This window comes from Dermacentor albipictus, chromosome 4, assembly GCF_038994185.2.
Source record: "Dermacentor albipictus isolate Rhodes 1998 colony chromosome 4, USDA_Dalb.pri_finalv2, whole genome shotgun sequence".
Taxonomy (NCBI): Eukaryota; Metazoa; Arthropoda; class Arachnida; order Ixodida; family Ixodidae; genus Dermacentor; species Dermacentor albipictus.
In genome coordinates this window covers 55553730-55577737 of record NC_091824.1, presented here as the reverse complement: position 1 = coordinate 55577737, position 24008 = coordinate 55553730, and the positions used below count along the sequence as shown (strand labels likewise).

The 24008-nt window shown below is 43.3% G+C and overlaps 1 protein-coding gene across 2 annotated transcripts in view; it reads right to left on the bottom strand.

Moving 5' to 3' along the window:
• The window catches only part of Vps13 (vacuolar protein sorting 13C), a 240439-nt gene that overhangs the window by 131591 nt on the left and 84840 nt on the right, over nt 1–24008 (bottom strand). For both annotated transcript variants that reach the window (XM_070536982.1, XM_070536983.1), the window contains exons 25-32: nt 22556–22641; nt 18341–18575; nt 16687–16800; nt 15664–15767; nt 14209–14373; nt 8967–9271; nt 8396–8549; nt 542–725 (exon numbers count right to left, since the gene is read on the bottom strand). In XM_070536982.1, the coding sequence (XP_070393083.1) occupies nt 542–725; nt 8396–8549; nt 8967–9271; nt 14209–14373; nt 15664–15767; nt 16687–16800; nt 18341–18575; nt 22556–22641 (1347 nt within the window). The remainder of the gene's footprint in view (nt 1–541; nt 726–8395; nt 8550–8966; nt 9272–14208; nt 14374–15663; nt 15768–16686; nt 16801–18340; nt 18576–22555; nt 22642–24008) is intronic.

Genomic DNA, 24008 nt, shown 5'->3' with positions numbered 1-24008 from the left:
GTTCTACTCCAACAGGTTCAGATTTACGCCGCCTTTAATGTAATAATCATGTCGTATTTTCCAGCAAAAAAGTACGAGGCAATGTTTCTTATATAGTCAGCATACTATTTTTTAGTCACGAATGTGAGCAGTTAGAGAAGTCTCTCCAGTGTTTGTAGCGTTGCCTACTATGTGTGAAACAAGGTAGATTCAAGGTGTTTGATGGAACAGCATTAGGTCGGCTAAAGGCATTGTAATTATTACAAGCTTTCTCACTGACTACGAATATGTATTCCTGAAGATGTGACGAAGCGATCGCACCTAGCAGAATTCATGGGAGTGCACCTCCGATCCAATTATAGTCCTTTAATTACATCTTCCAAGAACACACAAACGGCTTCAGAGGCTAGTACCCTGTGTTATGAATGAGGTGCCTCTAGACTACACTCCGAAACATCAAAATTTGGCATTTCTGTAGTTGGTGACAAAAATTAAGACTTTCACAACTTTGTACAAAGGCGCATGTTGAAGGCATGGCAACCTTTAGAATCAGCTTTCCTACCTGTGGATAGGACAGGATCAGTGTGCTCGTGCGTGTATACCTCCTCTATCGGGTAAGGAGCATTGGTCACAACAGGCACGGGTATCTTCGACCAATCCAAGGGCTCGTCTTCCGGTGGTATCTCATTCAAGTTCTCATCCAAGGTACGCATGATGGCACAGTAGTCCTCTTCACTGAGAATTAACTGATGCGATGCAGAGAAAAATGGACAGTTAAGCTAATGCAACACACAAGAGAAAAAAAAAAATAGACTCCTTGCTCTCAATGCCACTGAAGGCCAGTGCACAAAATTTGCAAATGTAATTCCTAATGTATTCTCAGTATAGAGCAGAAGATGCATAGGAATGAGCGGTGAGGAAGCTTTTGAACCTCAGTTTTGTTATGCACCGAATTTGTTACGTGAAGCACAACTGCTATAGATAAATCTGAGGTTATGAACCTCTATTTAGCAACAGAGTTTTGTGCACCGACTAAATTTCTTCTTAACCCAGTTTTTAAGTTTTTATTATATTTGTTGGAAGTGGTGTACATTGTCAAAATATTGGAATTCTTAAGGACACTTTCAGACAAACATATTTCGGAGACTTATCACGCAATACACAGCCCATTTTTCTACTTTAGAAATATACAATGCAGTAGCAGGTGAACTGTTTTTGTTGAAAATTGGCAACCCTGTGCATTAACATCACATTTTATGTACAGAATATGTTATGTTCTAATGGTTACATATGCATCTCTCTCCAGTCACACACATGCTTGCAAAACATCCTGCATACCTAGTTTAATTACAGTAGCTGACCAATTTTTCTGTCATACCACAATCACATGCTTATCCCTTATTGGCACTTAAAATGTCAGCAGCTGACATAGCACTTTGTTCTGAATCATGTCTTTCATAGTAGTCTGTGTGTTCCACAAAAGACCATACACTATGAGGCAAATTCGCAGACTTCACAAAGCAAGCTTGAGGGGCAGTGGAAGGGGGGGGGGAGGAATTGCCTCCTATGCACTCCCTCCCTACCCCCCCCCCCCTTTTAAACACACACCTATGAAGCCCATATAGTATGCCAGCCAACAGATTAAAACAAGACAGAGGTTCACACGAACACGGAGACCTGAAGTGGTCAATAGTAAGCGGCCAAATAAGGCAGTCCTTAGCATGTACCACTTTGGTAGAAGCAATCTTGGTGGAGCTGCAGGAGTGAAAATTGTCTAATTTTCTCCTTACCAGCCTTTAAATATTGCATGTAAGCAGACAACCCAACCAAAGTTTCCGATATCCTCAACTGGCTCCTCGGCCAGATTTTCGAGTGGGCGAGTGCTTCACCACTCGCATCTACTATCACAGGGACCTGCCACAGCGTCCGGGCATAGCATCCAGGCCTTGGCACACATTCTACAACTCTGATGGTCCACCGGAAATTAGGAAATTTGCAGGCACGTGTTGGAATCAGCTAACACAAGAAAGGGATAATTGGTGATCACTGAGAGAGCAGACATATAAATAGGCCGCCGCCGCCGCCGCTGCTGCTGATGATGATGAAACAAGCAACATGTGCAGCTGGTGGTTAGCAGATATGAGATAATGTGACAAGTTCCAGCACATTGCCTCAGAGAATTTTTAGCATGCTGCAGCTAAGCAGTCATGGGTGCTGCCTAGTCTCAGATGTGATGTCATGGAGCTGCATGTTCTGGGTAGTATATCTCTTCTGGTGAGTGGTAATGACAGCATAATTAAGGAACAGTGAATGTGGAATGACAAGGAAGGAGGGTATAACAAGCTCCGAGAGGGAATGGTGCTCCGTCTCGTTTCTTCATGACAATGGCGCAGTCACCAAACAGCCAGGTTTAAGGAGAACCAACTTCAAGCACAGAGCTTCGGAAGCGCCTTCCTACTCAACCACTCGGACTTCAGGAACCTCACCACGATTTCACAGATACAAGTAGGGCCCGCTACCCTGGCCATGAATTCCCAGAGGGACACTATTGCCCAGCTGGCAGACGTTGTCCATGGCTTTTCGGCTAGATTCACAAGTGGACGAATGCTTCACTACTCGCATCTACCATTACCGAAACCCGCCACAGCGCCAAGGCACGGCATCCAGTTCTTCACGGCGGCTTTCGGTTGGGCAACACTGAGGACATTACCTAAGCAATCTCTGAGCTGTCGAAACAGCTGCAAGATATGGCCAGCTGTTTTCCTTCAGCCGTCGGTCGTCAACTATCACAACCCCTGCGGAGACAACAGTTCCCGAATTCCACGAATTTCAGGACAATCCTGCACTGTGGATGTGGACCATTGACTCCTTAGGCGAGCGTTATGCTTGGTCCGAGGGCATCAAAGGCTAGTTGTAGAATGGCAACTTCGTGTTGCCACCAAAGCCTGGCATTTATACGAGGGCAACACCTACTGTTCGTGGCCAGAGTGGAGTACAGTTCTCGTATGTGCTTTCGATGGTTTGCCTTCTAACTATGACGATCTTATCAAATGCATGCAATCTCGACATCAAGTCCCACAGGAAGACATAACTACATATGTTTAGGACAAACTGAGACTCCTAGATGAATGCAACCTGACATGGCCCTCTCCAACTGCTAGGCAATACGCCGTGGATGGATTGCTGGATTCAGCTCGTGCTGCCATCTTGGCATCCCATCCTGTAGAAGCAACATCAGACGCCTTTGTCCACAAAACCGCAGAGCTAGAGCACAATGCAAGTTGCCGTGCGACTGCCGCTGTGCCGACAGTCGATTAATCGCAAATGCCCCGTGATTACTCGCCAGCTCCTACTGCGACAGTCACTTTTGTAGCTACACTTAAATCTCGCTATAGCGAAACGGCTTATAATGAAATAATGGACATTTTGAAAGAATTGCAATTTCCCTTGAAAGTCCCCATAAAAACCCATGTGTTTAAAATTTCGTTTTAGCGGAAAAAAATTCATTGATCAACGGATTTAACGAAAAATCTTCATTCCAAAATCGCATCTAACAAGTCACTTTGTATACAACATCTAGATTTCTTAAATTGCGCGACGCGTTGTGGCCCTCCGATGCGGCAGTTCAAATCTTCCACAGCGGCTCCTGATCATCCGGCAATGCTCAGCCAAGCCAAGCTGGCCAAGCAGCCAAGCCACTCTGTCCATTGCGTGCAGTGTACACTGCCAGCCGTGTGCCGCGTGTCTTTGTTTGCATTGTTCCATACGCTGTCCGTCGGTGCTTTTTTTGCCATGTCGCCAGTTTCACGACAGAGAAATGAATGCCAGTGTCGTGTGTGAAGGTGAAACCTTCTGCCACTACGTGAGTGTGGATGCCGACGTTCTGGCAACGGAGAAGCTGACAGACGACAAATTTGTGCTTGCTACCCGGGAGCATGGAGGAAGTGACGATGAAGGTGCCGCAGGGGACAACGACACTCCACCCTGTGCTTACAACATATCGACATCGTCCCAGGCGCTGGACCCGGTGGACCTGCTGCGCCGCTACTACGGCGACTCCGAAGACGGTGCAGATGGGCTTGAGATAGCTGCTGCTGCCGAGAAGGCCGTCCTTCAGTTAAGGAAGACACAGCAGCGAAGCATAACCGATTATTTTGCGCCGTCAACATCCAAGGTTCGCGCCATCGACACGGAAGGTAATAAAATCAGTTCTTATGTGTTTGATTCCAGTTTCTCCCTGTGTGCAATATCGGTAAGGACAATTAGCACTTGCCGTGGATGCAGCCACTCGGCCACGATGGGAGCTGATACCTCGGCGTGGGCATACCTGTAGTAAGTGCACGCTCGTGTGCAATAAATTAGTCTCAAATGATTAGTCGGTGGCTATAACGAACTAAAGCTTATAACAAACAAAATTTTGTACCAGTTCGACTTTGTTATATCGAGATGTACGTGTACATGGACGGCAAGTATTCTCAATAAATCAGAACACACTCGTTTCCCTTGCTACAAATTCATATCACTGGAATTGGCGACCTTTCTGCTCTAGTGGATACAGGTGCTGAACGGTCTGCAATAATACTTCGTCATCATGCACCATCCACACTTCAATCTTGGACACAGCCCGAATCGCACTCTATCGGAGACAGGGTTCTCTACCAGTCAGCATCTTATTCTTAACGATACAGGCATGCTGGCAGTGGGTTCATCCCTGTTGTGCCAGTCTTCGAGAACCTTCCTGCTGACGTCATCTTGGGGAACGGTTATTTCCTCCACGATGATGTCATGATCGCCATTTGAAAGCGGCTTATCCAACTTAACCGTCCCGACTTTAGTGCTGCCTAAACTAAGAGTCCGAAAAGTAAGCATTCTAACTGCCTCCACCCTGAAGATGTCAGCAATGCCGCCGAAGCTTTTGGTGAGCATTTGAACTGCCATCACATTGAATATGTCAACCATAATGCCAAAACTATGCCACAGGACTCAATTGATGGCCTCATGTTGCAAAACAGCGGGTCATGAAACATATTGTCTAAAGAAAGCGTGTCCAAGGCGCAATGAGAACACATGGACTTGCTGTTATTTCTTGCACACCTTGACGAAGAAGGCAAGCAGTCTAAGTCGCAGATTTTGTTCCGTCACTACTGGAGCAAGAACAAACAAGAGGAAAGTTGTCTTATCGTAATCCCTCGTTCTTGGGGCTCCTGCATTTTAAACAGCACCCACGCGATTCAACATGGGGGATACATCAGTTGGTGAGCCACACTCTAAGATATAGCAGAGATTTTGGTGGCCGAAAACGCAAAGTGACATCCGTTACTACGTTGCCCATTGTGACATGTGTCAGTCGTGAAAACAACGGGTCGGGACAGAGCCAATACTTTGTACAGCATCCTACCAAGAGCAACAACTTAAAACTGCTTTCAGACAACCTGAGCCAAGTTTCAGATTCTAGAGTACGGTCTCATTGCTTCCGGAATGATGAAACGTGGAAGAAAAACAGAGGTCATACACAACGAGATCACCAACACTTTCGACCTCCATGGGCGTGCAATGATGGAGCACAGTTTGAGCAATGTGCTCAATGCCCTAACCGAAAGCTTTGTGATAACTTCGAGGGGGCCTTTGTCGCAGCCAACCCCCTCGCAGAGAACATGTGGCAAGTCTGCCGGTTTTGTACATTAAGCCTAGATGAGACGAGAACTACCAGTTTCGTCGTGCACGTGTCACAACTCAAAACAAGTGACCATGGTGCGCCTTCTTCTGTGTATTCACAGTGTGGCCGAGTGTAAGGAGGCGGAATCGTGCTTACAGATGAAGGAACAGTGAATGGGGGACGACAAAGAAGAAGGATAAAATAAGCTCCGAGAAGGAATGGCACTCAGTTTCATTTCTTCATGCAAATCACACACACACACATATATATATATATATATATATATATATATATATATACACAGTCAAACCTCAATATATCGAACACGGATATATAGAACTATTGCGTATATTGAACACTTTCTATATCCCCTAGAAAATCGCATGCATTCTTAATTGTTTATTTCGAACGTGGTCAGACATAAAATGGATATATCGAACTCCGCCACCCCAGACCACGTGCGTTCTGTTGACAGGCGAGGAGCTTTCCTGCAACATCTTCAAACATAGCGGTGGCACGATGGGCGTTCCCGAGTGCTGGGCACTATAGCTGCACAAAGTGATCCCGCCGAGGGCACCACTTGAATGTAGCAGCGTATGCACATAGCGGCTTGGCTAGTTAGACAACGTCAACGACGCATTGCGTTTGCTGCACTGACTCCTCGGTGCCGTGCTCTGCACCTGCTGTGCCTCGCGACGACTGGCGGTGTGCACCCACAAAGACACGCGACAGCGCACGTTCACTGGGCTCATTCATAGACACCTTGGCAAACGCAACTTAATACTTTGTTATTGACAGTGCTTCAACATGCTCTAATTGACGGACGTGGAGATCGCAGCAGAAGTAGTAGCCAAACGAAGACGCCGCCTAGGTTGATCCCATAAGCGCCGATGTTGTCCTGCTTCCAACTTCAACTGAAGCTGTAGCTGCTTTGGCCGTTCTATGCCGCTACTATGGTGCAATAGAGGGCACTGGCCTATCGCTTGTGGATAGTTTAGAGTATGTTGAGGACTTTGTGTTTAAGCATGCAGCTTCCAATAAGAAGCAGGCTACACTGCTGTAGATTTTCAGCCATATAAATAAATACTTTGTGTAAAGCTTCAAGTGAGTATTTACTGCGCCCTTGGTTCATTGATTAATCTGCAGAAGTTCTTGACGCGTCTCTTACATGATTTTATATATCGAATTCTGGCTATATCAAACTAATTCGCTATCACCACACTGTTCGATATATCGCGGTTCGATTGTATATATATATACACACACAGTCAAAACCACTTATAACGATCCAATATATAATGATCTATTGCTTATAACGACCACGTTTCAGGGCATTTACGATTTTTCAACCCTGCTTATTGAAACTGCTTCCAGCTATAACAAACATTTCTTCGCCATACTGTTATAACGAACGCTTCGAACCTGATTATAGAAAACAAGAGAGCACGCTTGAAGTACCAAAGCATAGAAGCGTCCAAACTGGGGACGCATTCTGGGACGATCACTTTCGGCGATACTATCGCCTCAGCCATCAGGCACGCGCTGATTTGCTGGTTGAGAACTACGTCACGCGAAGGCAATAGTATCTTCCCAGAATACATCCCCCGAGGGGATCTTCCCCCGAAAGGGATCTTCCCCCGAAAGGGATCTTCCCAGAATACATCCCCCGAGCCGTATGGCAGCGCATGCCCCGCTCCAGTTCAACTGCGACAATGACACGACCTTCGACATGAGCGAGCAACCACCGCACGTGGATTTCAGAAGCCGCAGAGACGGTCACGCGTGGTCACACACTTTCAAGGCACGCTCTCAGGGAGGAGGCATACAGCATAAAGAATGTGGCATGGTGCATACACTGGTGCGATATTACAGGCCACGATGGCGTCGCTCTTGTTTTTGCGCAATTGTCCGTGCTGCACCACGTGCATTATGCCCATTTCAATTATTTAGAACGACCATCTATGTCTCCACCATGGGAACAATGGCTGCTCAAGCACACCTCTTGAAGCGGCCCTACGCGGCCCAAGTTGGTGAGAACACTGTACCACGCACTGCTACCACGCAATGTTTAAAAGGATTGGCAGTTACTATGCTGTTATCAGATCACAGTTTGGTGCTGCTTCATTTACGCGTTGCCAATTGGCGATAATGGTTCGTGGTGACGTTATACTTTTAGAACATAGCATTTTTACTTTTTTTTTGCCTGAAGTGACATAGATAATGTAACTTCACAGCTTTTGTATGGCGGACAGGCAGCTGTAATGCCAAGACCATAATGTCGGAGACGTTCGCAGAATGGCAGCATGTCGTAGTAACTTCCAACGATCAGGCTTCCAGCCACCTAGAATGCTTCACTCTCGTGTGCAGAATATAGTCATGCCGCACTGGTAGTAAAATATATCACAAGCTCTTGAATAAAAAAATGGCGGCTATGCTTGCAGTTTCAAAATGACAGGTGATCGGAACAAGGTGCCCTTTTGAAAGACCTGCACGACAACGGATTTCGTTCTTTAGATGGACGTTTCCAATGGAAGTTTGCAGTGAGAACAAAAATGCCACTGAAAATCTGGTTTCCCGACATAAGTGCTGACAAATCGTAATTGCTGACGCCAGCTTCAGCGAGGTTAATTTTTTAGCATTTTTATGGGTGAGTTCATATATAATGAACTACTGATATAACGACCAATTTTCATGGAACTATCAAGTTCATTATAAACAAGTTTGACTGTATACCGAAAAAAAAGAAATAAAGAACCCCACCTCAATCTTTGGTAGCACACCCTCATTCTTCATTTCTGGAACTTCAGGGTGGGTCTCAAAGTTCATGTTTCTTACAACAAGCAACTTGAATGATACTGGAAGGAGCAGGGGATACTCATCATCATCTTGCGAATTCGAAAGTTTCATGCAGAATCTGTGAAGAAGAAAGAGTGGACTTTTATAAACACACTCAGGCTGCATAATTTCATTTCTTGCATTTCACATTGAAACCCCAACACTGGCACGTCAATGTGACGTCACCAATTTTAAAATATCTTTGCATGTTAGGGCCATCATGGCTAAGGTCCGTATTTGGCTCCTACTAGAACAAAATGTAGTCTATCTTTACCACTAACAAATTAAACTAGGCCGGAGCAGGTGCCTTCAGAATCCATGATGACACGGCAAGCTATTGCGGGAACTTCAAGGTGGCATCGCCACCTGTCTTTGGCTTTCACCTATTTTCTGGCTTGCCAAGCCTTTTCTCATGATTGGAGTGGGTTTCTTAAGACTGCAGAAGCGTAATTTACTAACAAGCTCAAGCCATTATTTCTCTTTGCTGTCCCCTCACCGCGAGAGCTTGAGGTTGTCGAATGCCACCACCATCTCCTCCAGAAGGCAGGGCAATTCAGGTGTGCTATTCTCATCCAGCTTGAACTTGTTGTGCACGTGCAGCACTCCAAAGTCCATGACCAAGATGTTGCGCGACTTGCAGTTTTGCGGCAGGCAGATGATGGGTGCCTCAATGCGGATATCCATAGCCATCTTGTACGCTTGCTTGTAGGCAGTCTGCACGGTGGCACGTGCAGCCTCGGCCATGCTGGCCGTGGCCTCCATTATCTTTGCTTTGGCAGCCTGGAACCTGTTTACAAAGTTCTGCAAGAAGCGGAAAAGGTGCCCATTATAGTGTATCTGAAAAAGCCTGGTGACGATTGTCTGTTAAAGAGCGCACCACGAATCATCAAACAAATTATGCTGCAGCTACGACACTCATTGGAGGTAAGGTTACGATGGTTCCAGCTGTAGGCACCAAAGTGCCATTGCCCTCTGCCCAGAGATTAGCGAATGGGGTCGGGGGTATCATGTCTTCTTTTCTAAGGTTTTGGACAAATTAACTGAAGAACTACAGTTGCGTAAAAGTTGAAAGAACAGCACAGCATTAAATTGCTGTAGTTACATAGATTTGTTTCGCACCAACAAAGGCGGATAGCACCAAGAGCTTTCAATCCAGTTCCCCATCAGGGATTCTGACTGGCAACAGCAGCACTCCGAATGTCTACTGTTTCCAAGTCTCTGCGTGGAATCAAATGAACAGCCACTTGGTAAGTGCAGGTGTTTCTTTCATGCACATTCTCTTCTAAGACTTCGAACCCTTCCCAAACACCCAAATCAACTTTTTACTCAAAACATCAACTATGAACTTACCTTTAAATATAAGCACAGCAGGGACTATACATCATCCTTGCAAATATAAATAAAATGTTTATCGCAAAATGAATGAGACTGGGCTCCATAATGAACTCTACGGCAATAAACTCATCTTTAGCAAATAGTGGAGTGCCAGACACTGGGAACGGTTCTACGGGGTGGTTTTGTGCCGTCCGAGAATTGGCCACACACACCTAACCCACAGCCACCTCAAGAAATGGGGACCAACCGGTCTGTGATGAGTGCTCGAACAGCATATCATCAATACATTCCAGTGGGTTTTTCCTATGGTCTCTATGGGAAGCCATCATTTCTCAGCTGGGTCTCCTTTGCCATTGTGGCATGGCAGCCTGTTACGCAGCAGTTGCCGCGCCTGTTCTTCTTCTGCCGTCAACTGTCATAATTGAAACCACCGCAGGACAAAAAATCAAAAGTATCACTAACATCTGGAACCAATGTGGCCAATGTGAACTTGACAAGCGACAGCTGCATATTCCATGAATGATCGACGTCACTCCTGCTCTGCTCATTCAAAGGTATGCCAACGTTGTCACTGGAAGCGATCTGTAAAGCCGCTAAGGTAACGCTGCACGTTTTCGGTGCAGCGGCCGGAGAAAGAGAAAGATGAGACTTTTCTTGAGCAAACTCAAAGGCCTGTGCGCCCATGAGCGCATCTCAGAGCATGGCCCAGGCCCTCCTCTCCCAGTGACCTTGCCAGCTTTGGAGGTATTTCTCTCAAAGATATATTATTAATAATTTCAGATTATTCTTAGCAGACACTGTAGTAATAGGCAAAAAAGGAGAAAAATTGCGGCAGCTGAAAAGAAAATGCAGTTTATGCAAAATATTTCTGTAAACGCAACTTTTATTGCTTTTTTAATGAGCCAAATAAACACGGAAAATTCGAAAATGCATTCGATTATGACGTCTTATGAAAGAAGGATGCCAATGCAATGCTCTAAAATAAATTTTTTTATCGCACCTAGTTTCAGACCTGAATAGAAGAAATGTACCTCCAACCAACTCTTGCCCCTTTGCGAAAATTTCATAAAGTGCTCACGTGATCAAAAAATTTTTTTTTCAATGAAAATACTTTAGTGAAGCCTTATTCACACAATAGCAATGTAGCCAATTTTTTTTCAAGAAAATCAATGATGGTCACTTTTGAATCTTGGACGTTTCGCACAGAATGACCCCATTACAACCTCTGCCCTTTGAGTATTGTTCTTGTCATTCTGTTTTGTACCAAGTTTGGTAGTTTGTTTACATTTCTGAAAGGCGATGAGTTTATGATCTTTCTTTAGATTTTATATTGTTAGCTTATTGTGAAAATGTTTGTACTGCCCAGTGTTTCTTAGACACGAAGAATTTAAAATGTCTTTTTAATTTTTGAAGGTTAGTTCATTGTGGAAACATTTATACTGTCCAGTGGTTCTTACATATAAGGGTTTGTAATGAAGTTGTAGTACAGTCTACGCTCATTACAACGGACCCACGTACAACAGACTTTTGGATATAACGGACGATATTTCAGCCTTAGTTTGTTCTACCTATTTTATTAATGCAACGAAGTTCACTTTTAATAGACTGTGCTACAACAGACTATCGGCTACAGCAGACAAAATTAGAGGCAATTTTTTTCAAAATCAGGCATATGAAACATACTTTTGCTGTAACAGCACTGGCTTATAACTAACTTGCGAGGGTCAGCCGACGATCGTGGCTCAATATCACGCACGCGAGGGAGGAAGGTGGGGCAAGAATGCGCCACCTTCTGTGAGAGAGAGAGAGAGAGAGAGAGGGGTTCAGAACTACGGTGGCTGCTGCTTACAGTGCGGCCACCGTATTTCGAAAGCGATCTACGATGTGGACAAAGTGCATGTCCGTGCGGGCACCGTATATTGAAAGCTATCTGCAATGTGAACAAAGTGTGCACTCATGCGGGCCTCATCTTCAGAGCGATTTGCGATGTCGTCAAAGTGCGCCCAGTGCTGGCAGCGTCGTATGCGCTGTGCTTTCGACGTTTAGTTCGTGTTGAAGTGAGAGACAGCACAAAGGTCAATTCGCTCTGCTGCTGCCACGCTTATCTTGCTTACCGTATCTACTTGAATCTAACGTGCACTTTCTTTCAGACAAAACAGGTCCGAAAATTCCATGCGCATTAGAATCAAGTACGACCCTAAATCTGTGTTACCGTACCGCCATCGGCATTTCAAAATGGTCACCTTGTACGCATGCTTAGGTTAGTCGACTGTCCATTTTCTCGTTTTCTGCATTTGCTCTCTCAGTATGGAAGTGCTGAATGCAAAGACAAACCGAGTTCATTACGATGTCGCAATTAAAAGGAAAGGGATCATACCGGAAATGGGTGGAAGTCGGGCTGCATCCTGGATTTCGTAGTTCCTGAAACTTGTGTGCGGGACCGGCGCAAACAGGAGAGGTATACTTCGGCGGCTGCTGCTCACGGCGCAGCCGTGCGGCCCCTATCTGTGTTCTCATTGTGTTCTCATCGTGTTCTATCTGTGTTCGCATAGAGTAGTTCGCGTTAAACTGTGTTTTAACGTGTTTTAAACTGTTAAACACTCCAGTGTTTTGATAAACAGTTTCTGCGGTCATTGAGTGAGACGTGTTCATATTTGCCTTGTTAACCACGCTTGTTAATTTAGTTGGTAAGCAAATGTTTAAAAGTTTATATGGCCGATACAACTACTATCCTTACTTTTCGTATAGCTGTCTACTAATTTGCTATCGCAATCGATGCTTCGCCTTTTGGGCGAAACAGCAACTTTTTTTTATTTATCGCAACTTTAGTGCATTGGGAGTAAATCCTTTTTCCAAACGAGAGAAAGATGTATTTCTTTAACGAATGAGGTGCGCAGTAATGTAAAGGACTTTTCTTTTTTCTGGGTCACAGCAAATGCATGTGCATTAAATCAAGGCGTTTGTTTTTTCAATTTTTTAGGTCAGGGAACACAGATGCGCATTACAATCGAGGGCGCGTTCGAATCGAGTAAATACAGTGATTTGCTATCACAATCTATGCTTCGCCTTTTGGGCGAAACTGCGACTCTTTCCGTTTGTTTTTTACTTTGGACATTCCTCACTCATTCTCTGCAAAAAATTTGTTAGACACTGTAACGGAAGTTTTGGAAGTGAGGTCTTTAGGATATTACGGGCTTCGGATAAACTGAATGTTTTTGTTGGATTATCAGGGTCAATTGTAATGAGAGCCAGCTGTATATGAATTGTTAGCTTGCCGAGAAAATGTTCATGCTGGCCAGTGTTTCTCTCACTTTGACTAATGGCGTTATGTTTGTCTATGAAAAGTTAATGTGTCTTTCAGTTTCTTGTTTCATTTATTTATTTGGTATCTTAAGAATCATGCGGTCATACTTTTTAGCATACTCGCTTGACTTTAGAAACAAATAAAACTGATGTTTACATATATTGCCTCTCCACCTGGGTATATCTCTTGCCAAGGAGCACGTCCGGGGGAGGGGGGTACAAATGAAGAAGAAGGGGGTGCTAACTGGCCCCCAGCAGTCCCCAGCATATTGAAAATTCGGCGCCCATGGTTCCAGCAGATGGAAAAAAAGCAAGCAAAAGGAAAAGAAGGATGACGGGATAAAACTGGACTTACAACTAAGCTTTTAATGTGAAAAACAATCTCACAGATCACTGCTGTGAATGTTATGAAAAAAAAACTTTTTTTTCCCCCCCTGCTGGGACCATCTTAACCTTACTATGCACCAACTTCTGATGTACTTATAAATGACACCTCAATAAATCATTACCATCACTACCATAGATAGTAAGTCCACTGCCAGATGAAGGCTGCTTACAGAAATCTATTACCCATGATGCAGAAAGACAGGCATGCAAAACACAAACATAAGAACGAGACAACACAAACTTTGCCAGGTTCTGTTGCTCTAAGCTCCATTTACCCCTTCCTACGTCAACCTTACTAAACCTACACCTGTATATTTCCTAATCTAAAACTTCAGTTGAGGCTAGTTGGAATTTTTCACCTTCCTAATCTATCACTGGACCTAATTCTTTGTTGCATTTTTCTTCAATTACGCTCATTCTGCTACTTTAACAAACAAGAGCCTATCTACACATTACATAACCTGCACAATTCCACTTCTTAATCTCAGCTAGAAAATGATCAACTCTGTGTGCAGTGCACATAAATGTTCTCGTTCTTGCATCACTAAGTCCCCCACATGTGAAACTAAAACAGCATTACGTCTGTCCTCCAGTTAACACCACTTTCTTTTATTCTTAACACTTACATCATGACAAGAAACAGCCCATAATTATTAGTACTTGGCAAATTGCTAATGATGGTATGGTATATTGGACCGGTCTCGGGTACTCACATAAATGTCCAAGTAGAAACGGTAGAGCAACACGAAATGGAGCTGGCCCAGCCTCCCTCTGATATCGATGTCCACTCGATCCATTTCCACATAGCCCAGGGCTCCGCATTCCTCATAAGTGGTTATTTCAAAAGCAACGACTTCATCTCCAGGCACAGCAAGTATCTGCAATAAGAACAATTAATCCCATAGAGGTTATGTTAAACCTTAGCTCACAGTCATAATGAACCATACCAGGAAACAAAGCACCTGAACACCCAAGTTGTACTTCAACAAACCAAGCTACTGTATTATAAGTAAAACGAACTCAGAAAAAAATATATATATTAGTATATGTGAAACATGAACTTATCTACTTTTTGAAGAATTAGAGGTACTTAGTGTCATCAGTGAATTACAGGAACGTCTTTATGTAAAAGTGACAAAAACAGATTAACCACTCAAAAAATAATTCCACATCTTATTTAATACCATGGGGCTTCTTTATATATGACTGGTCACAAGTTCGAAGTTCCATACTTTTGTGGAGTAGTGTGCATGTATGGAATCAATCTGCATGCATTCACTGCACTCCTGAACAGATGAGACAGGGTCCCAACTGAAATCAATTTGTATGTATGGTACACATACCCTGTATCCTGCACAGGAGAACAGAGAATATATGCTGCTGCTAAACACGGGGAACAGTAACCGTAAGTGCATCTTTTCTTTTATGGTTGCTGCAGACATGATGGAACTTTATTGGACACCTGCCCAAGTTATACTAGTGGTAAACTCAACGTATCAAGCAACATACACTCATTAATTATCACTCTTTTCTGGTAATGATGCAAGAAAACGCAGGGCATACAAGAGCACAAAAAAACATCCTATACAATTAAAAGGAAAGCAATAACAAAGCTTTCTGAAGTTCTGAGGCAAACACAACAGTGCTCAACATAAATAAAAGGAGCTAAATATAGCATCATCTAGAGTAGGGCTAGTTAGTGAAACTTCACACTGAGACCCAGAGGCCACATTCTTGGTTGATCGCTTTCGTGAACATGATCACTTTTGTGAGGATTTGCCCGACTCTACACCGAAAGTGTCGGCGCATACAGGCAGCAGCATTTCTAGCAATGTGTCAACACAGTGTGCTCCTCACTGTGCGAGGATTGCTGTCACCTGTACACAGTCAACACATCTGATGTCGAGAGGTGCGAAATCTCAATATCCCCGAAATTGATTGACCAAGAATACTGCTCCAGGGTAATAATGGAATGAGACACGAAAGAAATGAGCTAAACAACAAAGTGACGACAAGAGCCAAAAGAAGGATGCTCTTTTATTTCATTTTGCACCCCTTTGTAGAAGTGCTTCTCAGTCCAAGCCTTCTACTGTGATGCCGAGGTCCCTTTCCAGGTTCTTTATTGCTTGCAGTTGAGCATTCACAAAACGCAAAATCGATTCCCTTACGTTCTTATGAAGGGTTCCAGGTGTGGGGTCACCAATGCCAACCGTCTTCAGGTTTAGCCTTGTGACGAGTTTAGTCGGATACCACGTCATGCCATACTCCATGCCTAGAACACAAGAAGGACTTTCTTATTAAAATATTTTTAACTAAAGCGAACCTGAGTATAACAAACATGGTTACAACAAACTACTGGACGTAATGAAGAAAATCTACAAGTTGGTTGTCCATGCTTTATTTTAGCAAGACTTATACTATTAGAACCAGACCAAGAAAATACAAGATTTGAGGCAATATTGGTTACAGCAAAGAGTATTTCATTGCTTGCAGTTCAAAATGTGTGCTTGGTAACAAAATTTCAAATGCTAAGCAAGAGCAACTACAAACGGTATAATTTAGAAGCACGTGCACGAGTTGGCAAGCAGCTTGGCTTGGCTAGCTTGCAGCCGTGCAAGTCAACGTGTTACACCAGTTGCACAGTCACACTGACACAGATGGTGCAAAAAATGTGTTCATAACTTAGCATCATTCGAGTGCCACTATTCAGCATGGCAAGCTACTGGCAAGTTATCAAAGTTACTAAGAGATTCTTGCTGGCATGTCAAATGAATCACGATTGCGCTTCCATCACACACCCAATCAATTTTCTTTTTTTTTTCTTTTTGTTAATGCCAGGATGTAAAACAAAAGTTATTTTGGTGTTGAACGTGGCCTCATTATACTAATGTTCGGCTACACTGAAAAGCCAATCCCATGCTGGCAGCAACAGTGAGTGTCGCTGAATAAGTGGTTCCCACTTGCAGATTTAAACAAGTGCACATTTTTCACAAGGATGACAGGCATAGACACAGGACAGGCACTACTCATAACTACAGTTGCGCCTGTGCTAACTGGCCCCTGCACTATGCCTGTCCATTGTTCATTCTCATGCAAAGTGTGCGTTTGCCTAAGCCTGCAAGCAACAGTGTGCCCCCTCGCTCTCTGACAGGGTGCCCACATATCACTACACCATACATAGTAACACTTACCTCGCACGAGAATGTCACAGATGGTCCTGTTCTTGTTGCAGATCTCCAGAGCAAAACCAGTCAAAGAAGCAAACAAATCCATGCTCACAACCACATTAGTTGATCTTCTGCTGCCTGAAAGTGTTAATGTGAAGCAAATTCTTAATAGGAGGTATATATTACTTTCATTACAGGAAGCATGACTACAGAAGATACTACAGAAGCTGAAGAAAACCTTGACTTGCTATTGTGCACCTGTCTTGAAACTGTAAGTGACTGGTGGACGGATGCACTGCATTGCAACAACACTATGAAAATGCAGTTCTGTACATGAATTCCTTTACACAATAGTCAAACCCAAACGACCCTTATGCAGTGAAATCCCGATCATTTGAAATCTCAATTCGAATTCACGGACAAATCAAACTGCTCTGTTGGTCCCGGCAAAGTCCTACATGTTTGAATAAAGCAAAACTCCCACTAATTCGAACAACTAAAACCATGCAACAGTTACTTTGAACAAGATCTCTCATTCTGATGCATCGCATTTTGCACAAACTTGAGCCAAAGGCGAAGGCTCGATGCATTGCTAGCTGCCGTAATGTCACATGCTGTAAAGATGACAACACACAGATAGGCGAGATGGAACTGGAGGCAAGCAGTGTGCGCCCCCTTTCCTATCTGGCAACAGGAGCCCCCAGCACGTGCTTGATCATGTTATCGTGCCCTCACCTATGCCCGTTCCCTATCCCCCGTCCCCTTCTAGTGCGTGACTGATCACATTACCACACGCTCGATCACATCATCTTCAACACTGGGCAAGTGGGACGACGGTGTGCATCAAACCACTATCCTTGTCGGTTTACTATCGCACGGTTTCCTTTGCATCCACAGCAAACGGCATCCGAGGCACCATCTTACTGCACTTCTACTTTATACACGTCGTTGTGTGCTGACAGAGAAAAGAATACTCTTTCAAGCCCAGCGATGGTTTTGGTTTTGCACACAAGACCCACAATTGATGAGGCACTATATTTATAGGGACTCTCCTTATTAACATCGTTTCATGCGAATAAATTTTTGATCCCCTTAGAGTTCGAACTAACGAAATTCTACTATAAGAACTCTACATGCCTTATATAGCCTATATCAGAGAAAACAGGCTGTTTTCCAAAATGGAGAGATGTTTCATTTGAAGTAATGGCATCAGGGATGGTGGACATTAGATGGCGGCTGAGGAGTAGTTATGAACAATAATTTGCCAAAACACTTCACAAACTTTTTACTGCAAGGTCTAGGTGCCTCAGTGTAATTAAGAAATTGAGGCAAGTTGCCTATACATGCCATATGAAGTTCTAGACCTGAAAAAAAAAAAAAAAAACACTGCCTTATTGACTCACCCCAGGAGCTCGTCCTAAAGGTAGATTCACAAGATGGGCGAAATCACTGATTCAGTGAAAACTTATTCTAGCTCTCCAACGCCAAATTATGACACACAAAAGGGTCCCACTAACTATCTGCTTGCCGTAGTTAGTGGGGCTGAGCTTTGTCATACTCTGTCTGTACAATTAATCAGCAATTGTGTCCATCATGTGAATCCAGATGGCACATCTCCCTTCACCCCCAAGGTAAGTCCCCCGTATTATCAACCATTAAAATGAGGATTTGCCCCTACGTGAAGGAGGCTTGCTGCCGAGTGGTTTCGCTGCAGTGGTGGCTTGAATTTGGGTCTCCGAAACCTTGGGCTCCTTGTCGAGACTGCCAAGCTCGTCATTCAAGTGAGTGTACAATGTCACCAGGGCGCAGATGGATTCTTCATGCATAATCAGCATCAGTTCGGAGATGTCCAGGGTCACCTTCTGGAGCACTGAGCCCCTCACTGTGTCAAAATCTGGGTGCTTTTTGTTCGTCTGCAAAGATGGCAAAGAAAAGAAGCAGATGCTAGTTTTTACTGTGAATAAAATCAACCTTCTTAATGTTGAACTCACTTCCTGAATAACTGACTCCGTTCGAGGTTTAGCATCCCAAAGAAACAAAGACAGATGGTCGAAGCTGATTTAAAGCCCTCCACTATACTCTTAAAGAAGGTCATTGTAAGTATGTACCATTTAGTTTGCACAGCCTTCACTACCCTGGTATTACTTGCAGTTGCTAACAGTAGAGTTAACAGTATTACTAACTAAGCAAGGCGAGTCACTGTTACTCGTGGTTCTGAGGTGCCAATTCCAAGTGCAGTTCGCACCACTGGATGCAATGTTTCTGGACTATAATACACTTATCAGACCCACGATGGAATATGCCAGAATGTGTTCGATAAATGCCTTAGAGGCTAGAACCATTGTATCCGGTGGTGATAACTGCATTTGGTCTCCAACAATTAGCTAGCCACTGCCGAGCACCTTTGGCATGTGCGAACGCCAACCGGCACCGCACTGACCAAAAGCAGTAGCGAGACTTGCACTTGCTGTCAGAATCGCACTCACCAGGAACATGTGAAGAGCTGTGGTCAAAGGAGGGAATTATGCACAAAAAAGAATTACCTGCATTTGGAATTTGTAGCTGAGACACTGTTTAGTCAAAAATGTTACAAACTCTACAATTACCAACTGTAGTTACACTAAGATAGTGAATGCACAGTTCATGCGCATCAAAATGTCGTCATCCATGACCTTGTGTTCACCAACGCAAGTCCATAGGCACTGAGTTATTTTGGTGGATCTAAATTGCTCCACAGTAAGCGTAAAAAAAAAAAGTTTTTCTTGCATGGTGTGTACTGAAACAGGTACAGTCAGATAAAATGGAGGGAACTTATCTTCCCTTGGAGAATATATTTTTGTACTAGACACAGATCAAAGTGATTGTGAAATGAACAGGTAGGGTAACAAGGAAAGAATTGTGAAAGAGTAAATTAGACAGCTAACGCATCTCTTGGGGCCAGTTGGTATGACATTGCAAGCATGTACAATGTGAGGAGGAGGAGGAGGAGGAGGAATAAACTTTATTTGTGCACAGCAGATTTGAGACCCAACGTGAAACATTTTCTTTTTAGAAAAAAGAAGAAAAAATTTTGCACAATGGCATCCGGTTACTTAAAGTCACCTTCGCCACACGGTTTTAAAAATCAGCTCTGCCGCAATACATTGGTTTAAGCGGTAAAGCATACGACCGTAGCGACGGCGGTTATGATTCGGTACCTGATTACACCGTGCAGGCAAGTTTCAGCCTAATTTCCTTTAAAATAAAAAAGTGCACATTAAAACCGTATAAATACCGTAAACAGACATTGTGGGCTATGCTTATTGCTTGAAAATATTTCTAGGGTGGGCCGAAAATGGGCGTTTTCAACGAGAGCATTCACTGTCCCCTAAGCACTGCCGAGACAGACGTTGCCACTAAGGGTGTCACCATCAGGGTCACCATCAGGGTGAGGTGCGTGCCTGTGAGGTGCGTGCCTGGTCAAGTTTGAATTATACGGTGAAAGTTAATTCTAGGGTCGAATTAAAGGAAGTAGGGTGGGGGGGGGGACATAGAAATGCATGGGCACCAACTTCGACTAGGATCGAATTACCTGAAGTTTACTGTACTGCTACACATATATTGTTTCACTTTCTGCCAGCTTTCTGCCAGTGCCTACTATCAGCAGATCATCACTGTTATCAAGTTATCCCTTGGCCCAAGATGCACCTACTTTATCTAATTGTTGCTATCTACTGCTATCTACTGTATCTACTGTTGCTAATACTGTAGCAAAAGAGACATGTCATACACTATAAGGTAGCATGCATAACGCCAGCTGTGATAGCCATGAGAGATATTAGTTGAAACGCCAAATTTGTTACTGACAAACAATTGTAAACTACTCATAATGCACAAATTCAAATGTGACCTTCAAAACGCAGCAGGTGGATCTCCCGCTCGTGTTTAGTGGCTTTGAACGTTTTTGTACTCCCATTGTGCTTAGCCGTTACAGCTTTTTTGGGGAAATTTTTTTGTTTTTATTCATACTGCTCGAGGTTCATTCTCGAATATACACAAGCACCAGCCGTTACTGTGGAATGTACTGTGAGATGTGTATAAATAGCAGCCAGACTTGATCCATAAGATTATATTTGTCAAGTGCATTTGCAGCTACCATTGTGACACTCAATGCCTTTCTGAAAGCAAGTTTGTACATTAAAAACTCTTAAATGGCACTTTTGGCAGTGTTTCCAGTTCCTTACCACCACTACAATATCTGGCAACTGTCGAATTTGATGTGCTTTCCTTCACACTTTTGTTCTCTTAGTGCTAATAATGTTAACATTTCTGTTCTTTTGCAAGACACACTTGTCAAACTGAACCATCATTATGTCACTGTAAGCTGTAGCCGCTTACGAAAAAAACATGTATATCTTAACAGATCAAGTATGACGCATGTAGACAATTTAGTCCATGTGAACACCACAAGCCATACAAATAGCCTAGGCATCTGGCCACATCAGCACAATGTGTATTACATGCAACAGTGACAGACAGCATCACTACTTCGTTCACAGAGTTTTCATCAAACAACTTTGCAGAGGATGCATAATTTTTCATTCCTGCTGCATCAAATAGGCACGTATAGATCTAATGCAGTATTGAACAAAATCCACTGGGAAATGTCTCCTCAATGCAATATTTGAGCACAAATGTCCTGCCAGTTTCATTTTCTCAAGCTGCTGGCTTTACATCAAGTTCAGCTTCGTCTTCATTAGCTGTGTCCTATTTCAATACATCGCACCAATGGTAAACATCAACAACAGCAGGCTTATCAATGCCAAGTCTTATAGCTGGCATAGACTTCTATGGGCTACCTTAATTCTACACAAGAAAAGCAGGAAGATACCTATAAAGAAAGGGGTCAGACAGGGAGACACAAGCTCTCCAATGCTACTCACTGCGTGCTTAGAAGTATTCAAGCTAACTGGGAAGGCTTAGGAGTAAAGATCCACTGTATAGAACAATGTCTCAGCAACCTTCAGTTTACCGATGACATTGTTATATTCAGCAACAATGCAGACAAGTTACAACAAATGATTGAGGACCCTAACAGAGAGAGTGTAAAAGTGGGTTTGAAGATTAATATGCAAAAGACAAAGATAATGATAAACAGCCGGGCAAAGGAACAAGAGTTCAGGATCACCAGTCAGCCTCTGGAGTCTGTAAAGGAGTACGTTTACCTAGGTCAATTAATCACAGGGAACCCTGATCATGAGAAGGAAATTCACAGAAGAATAAAAATGGGTTGGATCGCATACGGCAGACATTGCAAGCTCCTGACTGGAAGATTACCATTATAATTGAAAAGGAAGGTGTACAATCATTGCATTTTACCAGTGCTGACATATGGGGCAGAGACTTGAAGACTGACAAAGAAGTTTGAGAACAAGTTAAGGACCACACAAAGAGTGATGGAAAGAAGATTGCTAGGCATAACATTAAGAGACAGAAAGAGAGCGGTTTGGATCATAGAGCATACGGGTACATCCGACATTCTAATTGACAGTATGAGCAAAAATGGAGCTGGGCAGGTCATGTAATGCATCGGTTAGATAACCGTTGGACCATTAGGGTTACAGAACGGGTACCAAGAGAAGGAAAAGGCAATCAAGGACGACAGAAGACAAGGTGGAGCGATGAAATTAGGAAATTTGCAGGCGCTAGTTGAAATCTGTTGGTGCAGGACAGGGGTAATTGGAGATTGCAGGCAGTGGCCTTCGTCCTGCAGTGGACATAAAACAGGCTGATGATGATGATGATGAATGCCTGTAATGCAGTGTGTATTGGCACATTCCTCAACAATGTGTCTCCGCTACTAATCACATCTCCTTTTCCACCGGGCATGACACTGGAAATGAAACAACTTTACCTGCACAATTATGAGGCTGATCGTGCTCCCCGTTTCAGGGTCGGCAGTAGAATCGAGAATTTTCAGTGGCCCAGGGCGGTTGGGAGCTGTAAAATAATAAGCAAACCTTACTGCAAACCCAGGCTTGAGACGCATGTGTTAAATAAATGGTTATGCATACGATGCCTTTATCCTCCACTTTGCTGCAAGCAGATTTACAATATGAACTACTGAGCTATTTGGTTTGTTCTTTACCATTTGTGTTGCGCTAACGAAGACAGCACCAAAATAAATGTTGCACTTGTACTGTCTTCGTTGCTGTGGTGTTGCTCTATTTAACACTACACAAGTTTTAAAGTACTGCAAAGAGAGAATTCTCCTAAAACTGTATGGTCCAATTTTTGCTTCAGCTTTCTTTTATCCACTGAAATCAAAGGTGCATCCATTGTTCTTGAATGATGTGCAGCTCTTAATGTATTAACAACTTCGTGTTGTGAGTTTGGAGGCAGCCTACCAAGCAAATTAACCCTTTAAGGACAGCTCAGCTCATGAAGCGCCAATTTGCAAGAAGGACAAACAACAAGACCAGCTCAACCAGCACTTTTTTTTTTTCATGCAGGCCTGAAGACGATTCGAGTTCCTGTTTTGCCCTGCGCTTCTTCCAGGTGCCATGCTTTATTTTGTGCTTGCTGCAAATAACATCAGATGGTGCAAGAGGCTGTTGAGTGAAGTTGGCACCACACACCAACTTGCACGCAGCAAAAAAGCCCACCTTTGTTAAAAAGCAAAAATCAAAACTTTTTCCTAGCAAAATTTTTCCGACAAATCTTTCACATGATTTTAGTTTACATAATCACGATAATCATATGCACACTGTGAAAAAAATAAATAAATAAATAAACAAATTATTACTTCTTTTGCTAAGCTTTTCAAATTCTTTTACTGTCCTTAAAGGGTTAAACGTATGATGATTATTGGTGAGCCAGAATGGTCAAAACTGGAAACAAAAAAAAGCAAAAGTGAGAACATTAAATCAATGTTCCAAGACCAAGGTCCCAAGACAAATTCTCAGGAGCAACATTTCTGTGCCTTAAGAAATATTTTTTGAAAACCTCTCTTTACTGATATTAATAACAAACATTGTTGCCTTACTGAACTCTGCAAGACTGAAGCTTTGCTAAAAAAATTCTTGTAGGGGTGTGCAAACACTAAATAGTAGATTTTTAATCGAATATCAAATTGAATGAAGAAAAAAAAAACATCGAATTGAATATAAAAAAATTTGCATGAAATGAACAATGAGAAAGGTCGTCTGGCAAAATAAAACATGCTACGAAGGGCAAAGGTCGCACAGTTATCAAGTGCAGCACACAATTCGATGCCTTTATACCCCTGATAAGTTGGGAATTATACAGGGTGTGTATTCGACATTTTCATTTTTGTTACTTTGCTCAGCTCATCTCTTGTCGCCAGA